Source organism: Strix aluco, chromosome 6 (genome assembly GCF_031877795.1).
Source record: "Strix aluco isolate bStrAlu1 chromosome 6, bStrAlu1.hap1, whole genome shotgun sequence".
In the NCBI taxonomy this organism is placed as follows: domain Eukaryota; kingdom Metazoa; phylum Chordata; class Aves; order Strigiformes; family Strigidae; genus Strix; species Strix aluco.
The window spans coordinates 24,825,839-24,841,682 of NC_133936.1; the positions used below are offsets into that span (position 1 = coordinate 24,825,839).

The 15,844-nt window shown below is 38.7% G+C and overlaps 1 protein-coding gene across 6 annotated transcripts in view; it reads right to left on the reverse strand.

Moving 5' to 3' along the window:
- The window catches only part of GPR155 (G protein-coupled receptor 155), a 30,594-nt gene extending 15,334 nt beyond the window's left edge, over positions 1 to 15,260 (reverse strand). Inside the window, exons 1-6 of one of the 6 annotated variants that reach the window (XM_074829144.1) lie at positions 15,002 to 15,258; positions 10,611 to 10,701; positions 8,509 to 9,014; positions 3,504 to 3,903; positions 1,982 to 2,147; positions 551 to 706 (exon numbers count right to left, since the gene is read on the reverse strand). In XM_074829144.1, the coding sequence (XP_074685245.1) occupies positions 551 to 706; positions 1,982 to 2,147; positions 3,504 to 3,903; positions 8,509 to 9,001 (1,215 nt within the window). In that variant the 5' untranslated portion in view covers positions 9,002 to 9,014; positions 10,611 to 10,701; positions 15,002 to 15,258. Of the gene's footprint in view, positions 1 to 550; positions 707 to 1,981; positions 2,148 to 3,503; positions 3,904 to 8,508; positions 9,015 to 10,610; positions 10,702 to 15,001 lie in introns of all 6 variants that reach the window. The other 5 variants (XM_074829146.1, XM_074829145.1, XM_074829143.1 and 2 more) reach the window with 5 other exon arrangements.
- Positions 15,261 to 15,844: the final 584 nt, after the last annotated feature.

Here is a 15,844-nt window from a genome sequence, read left to right on the forward strand (position 1 = left end):
CACTGTCTGTAGTGCCTATAAAGCCAAAACACAATTCACATTGGACTTCCAGATCATCAACCCACTTTTTAAGAAAATAATTTATAGAAAAGGAATTTGATAAAGCTAAATTAAAACTTCCAAATTAAACATTTTCATTAATACTTTATTAAATAAATATTCACTGACATTTCCGGAGCTGAATTTTTTACACAGCCTCCATTACTGTGATATCCAAGCACCTCACATGGCTTGACATAATTAGTCCCTGTGGTGTAAGCTAGTACTGTTATTCCCTCACATCCCGTTATTTAAAAAAAACAAACAAGACACAAAAAGGACAAACTCTTAAGCCCTGCACTAGTGCTCTAATTCACTTAACCATCTTTTTCTACAGTGTAGCTTTCCAGCTGACCCACTGCTAAATCAAGAAGATTGTTAACTCCTTCCTCATCCTTCTGCAACAGGATATGACAAGGAAATGTCTCATCATGACTTCATTTGCTGCTTATGTACTAATGTTACCCTGACATGACTGTGTGCTTTTGTATTTCACTTCATCAATACCTACCAGAGAAATGAGGCTGACAATACTTATATCAAAGCTAACATTTTGGAGTGCAGATGCCAGTGGGTTGGGGTCCATAGATGGAATGGTCAAGAGCCACGCAGAAACATACATAATAGGTGCAGATACAAAAGTGCTTATCACCATGCCTGAGGTAATCTGCAAAAAGGGTCAAACAAACAAAACCAGAGTTAATCAGATCTCAAACTAAATAATCTGCTTTCAGGAATACAACCACTGGCAAAATTGTACCTTTGAATTAAATGTACATAGACTTTTAACAAATCACTGACTTGTTTCTACAACAAATTATTTAGAATTTGAGTCAGAAAGTATCCATTTTATACACACATTTAAACTGAAATTTTTAACAGGCTTCTGAAATAGTAGGAACAGAGATTCCCTACTGCAAATTTTTACAGAACTTTTTATGGGTGTCAAATATACTAATGACTACAGCCTACGGGTGAATTTACAATGTCACAATTTACTTTTGGATGCAAATATTCACACCATAAATAAGAAAACATAGTTATGCAAATACAAATATGCACCAATTCATGTGAAGAAGTCATATATATTTCATTTAAGTGATTTCTATTTTGACTTCTCATTGTCTTTCTGCTTTCTAGAATTTGCACAGTGATGGAAGTGTGAATTGTTATTCATACTACAGATACTACAGATCTCTGTTTTAAAGAGATTTCCTGAGTTTGTTGGGCACAAAATTCTATCCTGTATGGTTTACTTTTTGTACCTTTTTTTTAAAAATTTTCTTTAAAAAAAACTCAACATAGATAACATTAAAAACAATAGAAGTCAACAGGAATGTTTTAATGTCACTTCAAGTGGAAGAAAAGAAACAGTTACAACATTTGTATTTTAAGCTGAAAAGATAACTGATACCCTCCTACTATAAAAAAATGCATTTGTATTGCAAGATTTAACTGAAGGGCAACGCAACAGAATCAGTTAAAGCATAAGTTCTTTCATAAATTTTCAGCATTAAGCTAACACTGTTCTTACTGAAGTCAGTAACATAATTTCTGTTTTTTTCTACAAAAACAGTGGCTCAAAGATGAGGTCTTTGGAAAAAAAAAAACAACCACAACTCAAAACCAGAAACAAACCCACAACAAAGATATAAGTTCTTTAAATATAAAGGTATCCTAGTTCTTCCTGATAGAGTCATAAATAAGAAAAGTATGAGGACTTATTTATGAACGTGTACTATCAAGACACTTGAGACATCAGGAGAGAGTACTTTGCTTAATAATCTAAAATATAATTTATATTTGAGATCTAGGGAGTACAAGTAAATCTAAGGAGTCTATACTACTAAAAACCAAATTTATCAAGCCTACTTATTTAAGTATTTCATCAACAAAGTTAAGCTCAAAGATGGTACATGTTTGGGAAAAGCTAACCACATACAATTCCTACTTCCATATTAAATTGACTTGCAAATATTGCGACACCAGGTGCTGCTGGAAAAACTCCATAAAGAAATGCATAGTTTGATAAACTGGTGTGGTTGACTACGCTGTCACTCTTGTCCAAGAGTTCCACCATTTCTCTACAGAGAAATGGCATCATAAGTCTGAAAAGAGAGGGAAAAAAGTAATTAAAAAAAATTACTCAAGCTATAGCAATAGACTCTTACCAGAAAATGAACCAAAAGGCAATTTAAGGCTTGTTTGAATACTATTTACGAAAAGCAAAATCCTGACATCACTTTGAATGATTGCCTTTACTGTTACCATGACATTTTCCAGTTGCTGCAAAATTTAAAGTTAAACCAGAAAAACCCATACACAAAAAAAGTAAAAACGACAACCAACTCTAGGATATAAGCACATTCTCTGATTGTGCAGACATGTTCTTTGTATAAACCTCAGATTTAGAAAGGTAAAATATAAAAAAACTCCTAATTTTTCAACTGTTAAAGTAATAGTAGCTATAAGCAGTCAGAAGTTTTGCAATTTAGACCACTTTTCAGCAAGCTGTCTGAAATACAGTATGGGCTCAAGCTTAAGTATCCCTTCTGAAAGTTTTGGCCAGTAAAAAAAGCCATCCCTGCAACAACACTATTTTGTTTGCCTTCAGCAATACCCCAGATCTCACACAGACTCACTATGCAAGCCTTACACGGCTAATTACATAAACACTAGCAAAGCAAAGCGGCAATGTTAAAAAACTTTTTTTTCTCATGTTCTTACAAAATTTGCCATTCAGCTGGTTTACAAGCTAGGTCTTTTAAGTTTGCTAGTTAGTTGTACTGATATCCAAATGCACCTGCAAATTTTACAGTATAAACGTAACCACCAAACAATCCTTCTATTATGGTAATTGTAGCTCTGTAGCAAATAAAATATTTAGTTCACCAGTAACAGATATATTCAAGGGAAGATAATGATGACATAAGTTCTAAATTCAAATTGTCATTTATTCATGCTTAAAAGTCAGAGAGTTTAAGAGTGTAAAGCGACCATTTTTAAGCTCTTCCAATATAGCAGTTTCAAAGATTTATAGACAAAGCAAGGAAAATCAACTAATTTAGAGAAGTACTGTGTAATCCAAAGAAAATACAAATACTAATTAAATAATATTTAAACTCACTCTTGTCTAACTATTTAACTACTAAATTTTCATTTAAGCTAATAATTCCCCAAACACTCAATTCGTGACAGATGGCCTGCGGGCAGACCATGAAGCCACAGCACCCCTGAATTTTTTTCTCTGCAGAGCCTGACAACAGGTTTGTAGTCTTCTACACTTCCTTTAAAAGTTAACAGTTGTACACTATCAAAGAATTTGGGAAGCACTCACCCAAAATACTGGAAGTGAAACATACTATCATTTTAAAGATTTTGAGAGAAAAGCCATCTGACCAGCATATTCAGAGCTTAAAACATCTAGAGAACAAAAATTATAAAAGTACATAAATCAAACTTACAGTTTAGCTGTGATGAGAAGGATCAGTGCAACAAACATACCCTTTGTCAGTTTTTTTGTTTGTCCCACCATAGTTAGTCCAAGGTAAAAAAGTGCGGAGCCAGAAAATGAACTGCCCAGTCCGTCAAGGAAGTTTTCAAGGTATTCGGGAATTTTCTGGCCAAGAATAAAGTTTGAGGCAATTCCTATGAAGACCATGAATACAATTGGATTCTGCAAAACTCGAAGGAGTGCTAGGCCCACTATTTTGATTTTGCTGAGTGACACAGTGCGATTATCCCTCCACTTCTGGATTTCACAGAAGATAAACCCCAGAGGGTTTAGCATCATAAGAGATATTGGAGCCACTAGGTAAATGTACTGGAGATATTCTGGGTAAGTGGTTTGATATAAAGCTTCAACTAGAAGACAGGAAATGAAAAGTGATGAGTGATGACATTTCAGTACAAAAATACATTAATATTGAAATAAAATTTTGTTGTCTGAAAACTAGAGAAAAATTATTTCATTATCCTTCAGAAGTAACTGCATTTACGATCAATATAAGATGATGTAGTAAGAGAAGTACTCAATCACCATTAGGCCACAGTTGACTAATGAACACATTAAAGACCAAAGATTAACTACCCAACACTATTTAATGATTCTATGAATATTCAACATTTACAGAAAAAAAACCAAAACAAAACGATATAACACTCCCATGTGCTCATCCCAAATGCTGAAAAATTTTTGGTTTTGTTCTTAATTGCTTTTCCTCCCCTGAAACATGAGAGTTGTGGAGAATTAAATGTACCTCTGCAGAACACAAGTTGCCTCTCATCTTAGGGGAGTCTCACATCTCTGAAATTTAACCAGTCTTCCATGGGCAAATCAGGTGTGACCTTTCTACACTGATTCAATACAATACAGCAAAGCAACAACCAAATACAAAATACATTATCACATAATTACTAGTACATTCTCTGGGACTACTCAGGACAAGAGTTATCTCTGTAGTTCTCCTCCCTCAAGGAACTTTAAATCATGAGCATTTGTCTTCATTGCTACTACATACTTCTGAGTCAAGGTAGAATTGCTTCTTCTAATTTGTGATAACAGCACTTCAAAAATCATTAAAAGACCATGGAAAGATATACAAGATTCTATTCTAGGGTGAATTAAAAAACCCCAAAGTTTTTAAAAGTAGGATGTTATCTTTTACCTGCCTTATAATGTTATTATTTTCAATAATTTTCAGAAATATGCTAAGTGATGCTTTCCATTACAGTTTTTCCTACCTTAGAGAGAAACACATTGTTCCCCAGACAGAAGTATCTTAATATACAGTGCAATTCTACTTGTACTACAAAGACCAATAAAAAAACAGGAATTACTATTGCATAAATACATCTACTAGACCTTTCTGAGGGATAACTTAGCACTCAAAGTACTAAATAATGTTTAAGATCACTAAGCAGCCAACTGTTGCAGGTATTTCAATTTCCCCATATACTAAACCTGTTCTTTTTCTGAAAAAGAAAAAAATTTGGTTTTCAAAATCCAGATTTTTACCTTCATATTATTCAAGCATCTGGAATGACAGGATCTACTAAGTGCTAAATCAGCATTTACAATAAACAGTCTCCTCTTTAGATTGAATAAACTGACATTCTCAATTAGTTGATTTCCAGTATATAAAAAAAGGCACTAAAGGTGCTTTTTCTCTTACAGACCATGATTAAAGTACATATACAAGAGCTACCTGTCTCAAAATCCTAAATAAACTGCTGAACAGAACTACCAAGTTTGTGGTTAGTTACTGCATTTATCAAGCCAGTTTTAAACACTAAATATATTCTGATAAATGAAACCACTTTAAACATGCTGGACACTTTTCATGTAAGTGATTTTTTTTCTAAAACCTCAAACCTTAGAGTGATATTTTTATGCTGCTTTATACAAAACGCCCATTTCAATCACATGCAACTCAACACAAGTCACATGTAAATAATGCCTGAATGAAAAATGCAATAAATCATTATTTTTTGGCAAAGTGAAACTGTATACTTAAAGTACTTATAGACCATAATATATTGTATTAACTGGTGTATGAAGTCACAACGCATTTTCCTGAGTATCAAAAAGTGGAACCAATGTAGATTAATGAGTCAGTGGGTGGAAAAAAAAAATAAAAAAATGTTTCCTTAAGAGTGATTTTTTAAGACAGTGAAAATAATCTGCAACTATCTCTGATGGAAAAAAAATCTTTTTATTTAAATCAAGGTGCCTGCTTGCTGATCATAACAAAAAATTGAAATCAAAGATATTTTAATACTTTAAAAAAAAAAATCAATTCTCCACATCCCAGCTGCTCAAAATTACATATAAATCACACACTAGCTGTTCATGCTCAATACAGTTAGCACCATTAAAAGTCATGGTAACTGAGCCGCTGACCACACAACACTCCTGCTATGTAACAATGTAACAATACAGCACCAGAGAGTACATGAAGCTGTTGTGTCAGAGTTGTATCATCTCACGCAGTAATAAAAACCAAAGCTTTCTACCGTAGTAATTCTATGTATGTCAGGGGGGCGCTAGCAAACCCCTGTATCAGTTGTTTTTCACACCATTACTTGTAGTGTAGAACTGCCATTTAGAGAAAAACAGAGTGGCAATCTTTGAAAATTTAACCTGCGTTTTAATTTTCCTATTTGCAAATCTTTGTTAAACAGCAAAAAATGGCATAGTGGGCATTAAAGAAATTACATGGGATGAAACCTCAGGACTTTATTTATTTAGGAGTTCAAACTGCCTTTTAAAATAGTTTTATTTTGATACACAGTATTTGTCAATACTGACTTTTTGCCTTTATAAATTTCAACTGAAGCAACCTTTAAAATTATATTTCCTTTAAAAGATCAGGCTTTGCTCAAAACACTACCTATCACCATACATAAAAGGAATAAACAAGGCATTCTTTGTTGCCCAGTTCCACAAACACTTCAGAGAAGCCACTAACAGTAAAAAGTTTTCACATGTGACAGCATGAACCACACACTGGTGAAAGTCGGGAGAAGGGAAAGGAAATAAACAGCTCTAAGAAATAAGCAACCCTTAAGTACCTACCGTGTTACTGTTGTGTTAAGTATTCCAGTAAAGCTCTTAATGAACTAAATGTTGTGAATTTGGCCAGATTGTAAATAGAAGAAATATTAATCATATCTTATAAATCATGAAATACATGAAGAAAAATGTAATCTGAAAAGAAAGTCATTTAAAGTAGAAAGAACATTTTAACTAGAAGGATACAACAGAAATATGTTCAGACAACCTCAAAACAGAAAAAAAAGGAGAAACACTAATTGGCATTTTAATCCGGTACCAAGAAACAAAGATGTAATCCTCACAGCCCCTATTTGTGATATAATTCTGGTTTATCTCAAGAGGAATAAAACTTAGGAGATGCAACTGAGGGAAACAGGGTATTTTCATCTAAGGAAGAAAAAGTTTGCAATTGCATTTGTCTATATTTTAGACATATACAGCAAATTTGAAGAGAGTAAAAAAGATTAAAGATTCTCCTGAGCATGTTGCTCTGGAACAGGGAGAATACAGAGCTACTTGTTACATATAATCTGGAATTACATGTTTAAGCTTCTCTTTTGTAACTGTATTTTCAATTCTGTAATCAAATATCTTGCTTCTTGCTTTGCTAGAACAAACTTGCTTTCTCTTTTTGTTCTTAACCTTGTCTAGATGATAAGAGTGATCTCAAGAGAATTTGAGAGGCACAGAGCATTTTCTCTTCAGGAAGCAGTAAACAAATGAAACATAGTCCAGGCACCCTCTCCAAATGCCTTCCGCTCGAGGTGTATTTTGAAGATCCCGATGCCTGCAGCATGCTTTCCCACACCAGCCACACGGGTCAGCCTGGCAGGCAGCACTGAAAGCTGCGTTGGCACAAAAGAGCCTCCCAAGACAGGTAAAAAGCACTGCAATTCAGGCAGCAGCAGGTGGGAGAAGGCTGCTACAACTCCACACCACTTCCTAAGCGCACAGTACGCATGGCTAGAAGCATATTAACATACCATTAAGAAAACCTATAAAAAAAGAAAAAAAATCTTGCTTATCAAAAGGGAAGAAAATGATAGTCTTGCAGACTGGGATAAATTAAGTTTAATAACTGATGTTGCTTGGAATTCAGAATATAGGCTTACAAGAACAAGAGTACGCAGCTATACAAGTTATACTCTGAATGCCTCTTTGTGGTTTGTTTGTTTGTTTGTTAGCTCCGCTGGACTGGTGGTTAGTTATACATCCTGAGAATGGCACCACAGCCGCATAAAATTCTGATTTGATACACAAATGCAAGTAACCACAAATCACGCAGCAATCTTGCTTTTAAAAGACTGACTTCTTCCACGACTAAAGATTATGGGATAAAACACGATTGGCTACATAAATTATGTTAAGTAGCACAAAAATTAGAAGTTTCTTCTGAACAGATTTAAAGTTTGTCACACACACTCCACAACCAGTAGGCACCAACATTATGGCTAGATGTTTTCTTTGAGCTAAACCAAGACATAATGCCAAATCAGTAAAAAACCCACTACAGCTATTTCAGGGGCCACAGGTCATACTTTGCAAAGCAAGGAATTTTGGTCCCAAGTGAAACTCTATCAATTTCCCAGAAGGAAAATTGCCTGCAGTAAGTGTAAGGTAATTTATACCAATTTTGAGATAACATTTTTTTTTTTAAATCTGATTTATTTTAACAAGACAAGATCACACAGCAACGGTAGTTGGATTGTTTTAAATTCTGTCTCATTCATACCAGCTTGCAGTTTTCTTCCCTTACTAAAAAGTACATGGTCTGAGGTCAAGAAATGTGACTTGAGAAATGGCTCCAATAGCATATAACTTCATTTCAGAAGTCAATTTCAAATTATGGAAAAATGAAAGCAAACACATCTAGAACACTGAAAAAATAATTTTAAAGAAGAAAGCACACTTACCTATTGGATATCCCAGTGCAAAGTCATTGCTTTGTGTAGCAAAAATAGGAAACAAACCTGCTTTGCTAAATCGATTCTCAGGACTGGCTACCAACAATGTTAAAACGCAGACAAAGAAAAATACAGCAGCTTTGGCAACTAAAATACTGTAAAGGAAGGACCAATTCACATTAGAAAAGTTAAGTACCACCATGTTTTTGAACAGTAGAGCTGGGAGTGCAAAACGGGACACAAAATTTCCCAGTCCTTTGGCCTGAGTTGATGTGATAATGTTGGCTCTTCCAGCTACATAGCCACAAAGAATTATTCCAAAGCATTCTAACAGGGCTGGGAAAAGCCTGCTTATTGACATAGAAGGAGTACCACCAGTGCTATTGAGTCCAACTTGTCCAGGCAAAGAAATAGACATATTAGCTGAAGATGAGAGGTTCTTTGCATTGAAGTCTGAATAGTTATCCATTTCCTTTGACCACTTCTTCCAAAAAAAGAGCATGAAATGATTTCATCTGTAAAAGAAACAAATTTATTTATTAACTTCCAAAGCTGTGAATATTTATAGTAGTAGGCTTGCTGACAGAAAAGTTTACACTTACAACTGCATTACAAATAAATAATGAGATAACTAATAAGTAGCTAAAGAGAAACAACTCTGAGAAAGAAGAATGCTGAAATATCATTCCATACACACATCATCTTCTCACAACTCCACACAATTCAAGAAGACAACTGACAGAGGCTAAAAAATCCCCAAATAAATTTGAGGGCAACACCAAAATATTAAAACTAAATGTGGACTGGACATTCAAAAAGAAAAAAATCCATTGCAAGAAAAGGAGATATAACAAGGATGGTTTTTGTTATTATTCTAGGATCTAAACATCATTTAGAATAAATTACAACTCTTCAGCACTTTCCAGTCATCGTTTCAGAAAACAGTAATTTCTAAATTCTCAGTGTATATTCCTTGCTTGCTGGACTACCATTACAAACCTAGTTAACTCTAACAGAAAAGCATAACACTTTTCACATACTTGTTAGCAGCTTGTAACCTTCCTTATCTCCTGAGCTCACTGGCAATTCCCTACCATTCTCACATATTCTGCTCTGAAAGAGTCAAATTTTTAGTTATCTTTTCTAACTCCTTTTGTGCGTCCCACAAAACTTTACTTCAGGTCCTCCCTAAACCATGTCCTACTTGGTTCTTTTTCCTTCACAATAAAAATACACCTTAAACTCCCAATATTAAAATCCCACCCTTGACCTCTCTAACTACTGCTGTTCACCTCTGCTTCCACATGCTCAACTTTATGCATGGTCAGGAGTCCTCCTTCACCTCCAACTTTAGATCTTATTTAACCGAGGTTCTGCCCCTGAAACAACTCTTACCAAAACCCTGAGAGGCCAAAATCATCTCAAACTCTTAGAATTGGGGTTCCATCTTCATTCTTTGTGACCATCATACCCTTTATCATAATCATCCTCTTCTTGAGATTTCACCTTTCCCATATCTTTTGTAATTGCAGTGCCTCCTAATTGTCCTCCCATCTCTACTTGGTCCTATAACATTTACATGGGAGGATCCCTCTAAATTTCTGTGGGTGCCGATAGGGCTCTTTCCTTGTTCCTCTTTTGTCTCCCCACATCCTCTGCCTGTGTATTTTCATAAGCACTATTCCATTATAAATAGATGACTCCTAGATCTTTCTTTCTAATCCAGACCTATCTTCTTCTGTTAAAACTATCATTTCAGCCTGTCTCCAAGATCTCTTCTGTGAGCATCCTGCTATCAAATCAAGTCCAATGAGCCTGAAACTGTCCTCCTCCTATTCTCCCAAAAAGCAGTTACTCTGTGCCGTGTATCTATTTTACTAGGTTACAAAATTCACTAATTTGGAGGAAATGCAACCCTACTGAACTCATATTCATCTATAACTCTGTTGCAAGAAAAATCTTCATAGTCTATTAGTATCAGTTCTTCTTTTGTACATCCTTCTACAGACTCGTTCTCTGCACATGAAAACCCCCTTGCTTTCATATTCTTTTACAGTATAAGCTTATGCCCTCTTAATCTATTATAGAGTAACAAGAGGAATAGTCCTTACAAGAACTGATTGCCAGGCAAGGAGGATAAATTTGACCAAGAATCACAGCTTCTGCGCTCTGGCACAAAAGACGTTTGGCAAGGCCCTCTACCTTCAAGAAAGATTTAGAGATCAAATCATCGTATCGCCCTTCAAGCTTGTACCTTGCTTTATGCAACTTCGACCTCTCCCAACATTTCAGTAACACGTGCTAACGATACAGTTTCCAGTTAGAAAGGGATACATATATGACGCAGTGGCCAAAGATTTAATTCATCATGCTATTGCTTACCCACATTCCTACATACAATTCTTTAGGCCTGTAACAGTGAAATTTAAGTATGCATTAAATTAAGTATTATGTACAACAGATACGTCTCATGACTCCTGATCTTCATGACCCCTTTTGAAAGGGCTGACTATAACACAGTAGGTTCTATATGCAAGTAGACATGTAAAGTCTGCAAATCAGATGAAGAGAGGACATTAAACACAAATATTCATTGGTCAATAGCAAGGTCTTGCCAGAAACAGATATGGCTTTGCTGAAACAGCTCTGAAACATGAGCAGTCCATCAGCTAACTCAACATATAGAATTTTGAGATAACTAAATCCTGAAGTATTCTGTAAAGGAAGTCAAGATAATTTACCCCGCTTTGTAGACATAGAAACTAAGGCAAAGGTGAACTGGTCTGCCACAAGCTATGTAACATATCAGAGGCAAAACTGAGATTTCCAGCTCCCAAACCAGTGCTTTGTACAGCACAATGGCTATATCTGTGCAAACTGACAACTGGTTTAAGAGTCTTCCCAGCCTCTTTGTAGCCTATCCGCAGGGAACTGAGAACTCATAACAGCCAGGTAAATAAGCAAGTAAATCAAGTCAGAGCAAAGGTGAGATCTTGTATGCTCTATTTCACACCCTGGCATCCAGCATACACATATTCACATGTAGCATGAACTCTTTGACTCATGACTTTTATTTATGCCTGAGGCTTTTAGTAAGCACTCCTACAACGCTGTTGTAATTTATCAGGACTGAGCAGCTGCATCATCCAAATCTGTCCAGTAGCCTTGGCTATGTCTTCTCCCGAGGAAAATGAGTGTCACTTCAAGTAGGGCTTATTTTAAAGGTTGTATTTTTCTTACATTATAGATGATACATTTGCCAAGATGTATTCAGATCAGGAGCTCAAAGCATTATCTACTATAGAACGATGGAAAAACTTGCAATGAATTAAGCAGACAACAAACCATTTCTTCTACTAACAAAACTTAAGGAAGTTGTTGGGATTTGCGAAATGTCCACAAAAGGATGAAAGACAGATTTCCAACACCAAATTCTTGAAAGAAGCCAGCTACATTCTACACTAGCTGCCAGGTGAAAAGTAGGTTTTTGGCATGGCCCCACCTCAAATTCTTCAAGCTTGCAGCACTGCATAGAGGTAAGGGTCCTGGCAATGCAATATGTTCAACATACTCCCTGCTCTGTTGAGGTATTTTTTTCAGCAATAAGATAAACATGAAGCTTTTTTAACCAAATGCAATGTTTGATCTGTAGTGGAAGTGTATTTTGGTTGTATCTATCCCTAAATTCTACCATTCCTTCTCATTCCCCGTGCCTTCCTATCCAAGGCTGTATCTTTTACCGTCGTGTCAATACTAATGACAAAATTTATTTTCTGACATTCCTACTCACAAAAGCCACCGTCCACATACAGTTATATAGTGGGAAAGACTTTTGCCACTATAACATCTCCTTCCCCTCTCTCCTGAAAACTGGTTTGAGCTATCCAGGCTTTTTGCTTGCACAGACTAAGCCTTCACAAGTGAGCCTATCAATACAGCTACACAAGCCCGTACTTTTAAACCAAAATTGTGCCCAAATTAAACACCTCTCTTCCCTCTGTATTATTATTTCTCCTCATAGAATTGCTACAAAATATAGAAGTGCCCTTGTACCCAGTTTTATAATTCAGGACTTAAATATGCAGAAGACTGACTCTCTAGTTGTATCAGTCAGAAGTATGTGCTAAATCCTGTATCTTCCTCACTAGATCAAAACCGACATGGATATACACCCACACATCCTCCATCCATCTTTTGTAAAGTGCCACAAATAGTCCTGCAGCCTTCCTTCAGGCTATCTTCACCTTGAACTTCATTACAACGGACCCTGTAAAGTCAGGCAGGCCCAATTTTTGGTGAACAACATGAGTTTCAAAGAGAGAAACTGCATCACACTAAAAGCCGCTACTGGCACTCCTCAGAGGGCTTTGAGCGTGAATGATCTCTTCAGCTCCAGAGATACGCACAACCCAAAACATTCACATTTAACGCAGGTACCTACTGCAGAGTAGTGGGTATTTTCCAGAAATGCAAGCTCTTGCACAGCATACTGCTTAACACAGTGAACACATCTCTCAGCCCCTTTACATGCATTTACATAACTGTTGTGAGATTATGTAATGACTAATCGCAGATTTAACATACAGCCTTATCACACCTGGGGCTTAACTCAAACTAGCATCTCACATGAGTGAAATTAATCAATTCATAGTTCTTAAGGAAATGAAAGATATCGATCTGACGTAAAACCAAAACCTTAAATGTTCTACACAGAAACTCATCTGTTCTTACAGTAGACATAACAAATTAACTAATCAAATGACACTAAAATAAGAAAATATAACACAGTTCCAAAGGAAAGCACTTAACTTTGACTCCATAGGACATATGATTTGTGGACTGAGGATTGAGATTTGAATACTTGAAAACTCAGACACAGCTGCATTGTTGGGAACTGCAGGCCAATAAAAACAAAGCTTTTAGGAACAATGCTGCTTTATCTGCTGTCGACTTTATCAAGCATAACTGCTTGCAGCCAGACTGTCAGCTTGCGTTTGTAAGGAAAGACAGTAGAGCCAGCACGAGACGAAGCCTGGTATGAAGACCAACAAGAGACAGAGAGCAAGGAACAAGTGTAGTTTACAATTCCCTTGAAACAAACTGGAGCAGCGCTATTTGCCTACTTCTCTCATAGGCTGTCAATATTTGTAAAGTGTTAAAATTCACCAGACCAGAAACTCAATTCTCCAGCAGCTGTGAGTTAAGCAACATCAGGTTCCCCTCTGAGTACCAAAATAGAGTTGTCTCCCTTTCCAGCAGGAAAATCCCTTTCATCTTATTTTCTAATGAAAGTCAAAGACTGTATGAGAGAATAAAAGAGATACCTCAATGTACGTCTTCTCTCTGGTCTCTCATTCTCAAGCTTTCAGCTTATAATCACTCTCAGGATAACTCTGGTGACACTGGCAAGGCTGTGCACATTGTTCACAAATTATATCCCACAACATGACCTCATTTCCTACTTTAATGCAATGTAGAAACATCCCAAGGATGACACATTATTTTATTCAGGAGACTGAAAGTGGAATCCGGGCAGGAATAGTTACCATTCATGGCAGCTCTAGCATCTCATCCTCAGCCCAGATAAGAATGTACCATATGCATTTTCATATAGAAGTTTGTACAGCAAGGCAAAAAGGAAGCAACTTTAGAGAGTTACAATGATTAAGTGGGAAGAAGTGATTACTGCAGTTCCTATTCCTGTGAGTTAACCGCAATGTTTACTTTTCTCTTTACTGGGCTAAGAAAGCACATAGAGGACAACATTGTAACAGCAATTAACCCAAGAAGTGGGCCACCCCTAGCTTGAAATCCAGACAACGCCACAAGAAATATCAGACCTTAGCGTCTCCGAGCAGTTATTTTTCAAGATTGCATTTCTTTTTTCATTTTTTTCCCCTACACTGTCATTACAAGAAAGCACCTGGGCAGCAGAGAAGCAGGGGAAGCCGGGTGCACAGGAAGCCCCATGAAGCCAAGGCCTGCCCTGAGTGCGCCACTGGCAGAGCTCAAAACGGCAACACTTGCAGCTACATCAGCATTTGTCAGGGCGGGTGTTCAGACAAGACCAAATGAAGCAACACGTGCCAACAAAATATCAAGCCAGCAAAACACATGGAAAACCTACCTCCCTTTAATTTTCAATTAGACTCATCTTAGGGCTTGTCAACAGATAGATACATGCTTTTGAAGCAAACAACAAATCATTTTTCAAAATACAGATTACATTTTACTGTCAGCAGCACCTCGCTTACCCCACTTGCCAAATAGGGATGAAACATCCTTTGACTTACAGTGAGAAAGCCACAACAAAAACAAACACCTCTCACATGCCCCTTTCTTGCCCATCACTGCTCTCCTTTCCATGGTCACCCCAGCTACGAGCACACAGCATTTTCACTAAGAAACCCCCGAGAGATACAAAAATAACAGCCTGTCCTGTGTGACAGCTGTCTCATTAGAAAATAAAGCCAGAAGTCGGGGGAAGAAGCGGGCAGCTTACCTACTTAGCTTTTGGTAGGCGCCTCCGCACAAGGGTACCTATAGAGGATTTGTACTCTGCCAAGGTGAAAAACTCCCCAAGGCCGAGGCCGCCGGTACCAAGGCCCAGGAGGGGAGGGCTCGCCCGGCCTGGCCTGACCCGCCCCGGCCCGCCCCGCCAGCGGCAGCCCGGCGCTCGCAGCCGGTCCAGCACCCGGCGGGGCCGGCCCCGGGGCCCCCGCCCGGGGGGAGCGTCGCTGCCGAGCACCGCCCCCCGCCGCCGCTCGCCCCGTGCGCCGGAGGCCAGGCCCGGGCCGGCGGCCAGCCACGCCGTGCAGGGCCCGCGGGCGGGCAGCGGGCGGGCAGAGGCGCAGGGCTGCGCGGCGGATGCCGGCGGCGGGGAGGGATCAGCCGCAAGATGGCGGCGGCGCGCGGCCGGGCCCTTCAGCCGCCGGGCGAAGCCCTCGGCGGCGGCGGCGGCGGCGGGCGGGCGGGTGGCGCGGGTGCGGCCTGCCCCCGCCGCGTCCTTTATCCCGAGGGCTTCACCCGCTCTCGGGAGCCGCCTTTCCTGGCGGGAGCGGAACAAACTCCTGCGCCTCCGGCTTCTCCCCGGGGCAGACCGAGCTCCCTGCCGCCGCCTGCCCTCAGCCGGGCCCAGGCACCGATCTGGCGGCGAGACGCTGCCTCTCCGCGGGGGTGAGGAGGCTGCGGGCAGAGCCTCTACTCGCACGTGTGGGCCAAAACACAGCCCCCGACTTCAGCAGAGGCCAGTGCGGGGCTCAGCGACATTTATCTGCCCGAGCCAGGGCTGCCACCCTCAGCTCGGTGTGGGCCGATAGTGGGGCTGGCTTCCAGCCTCCCTGCC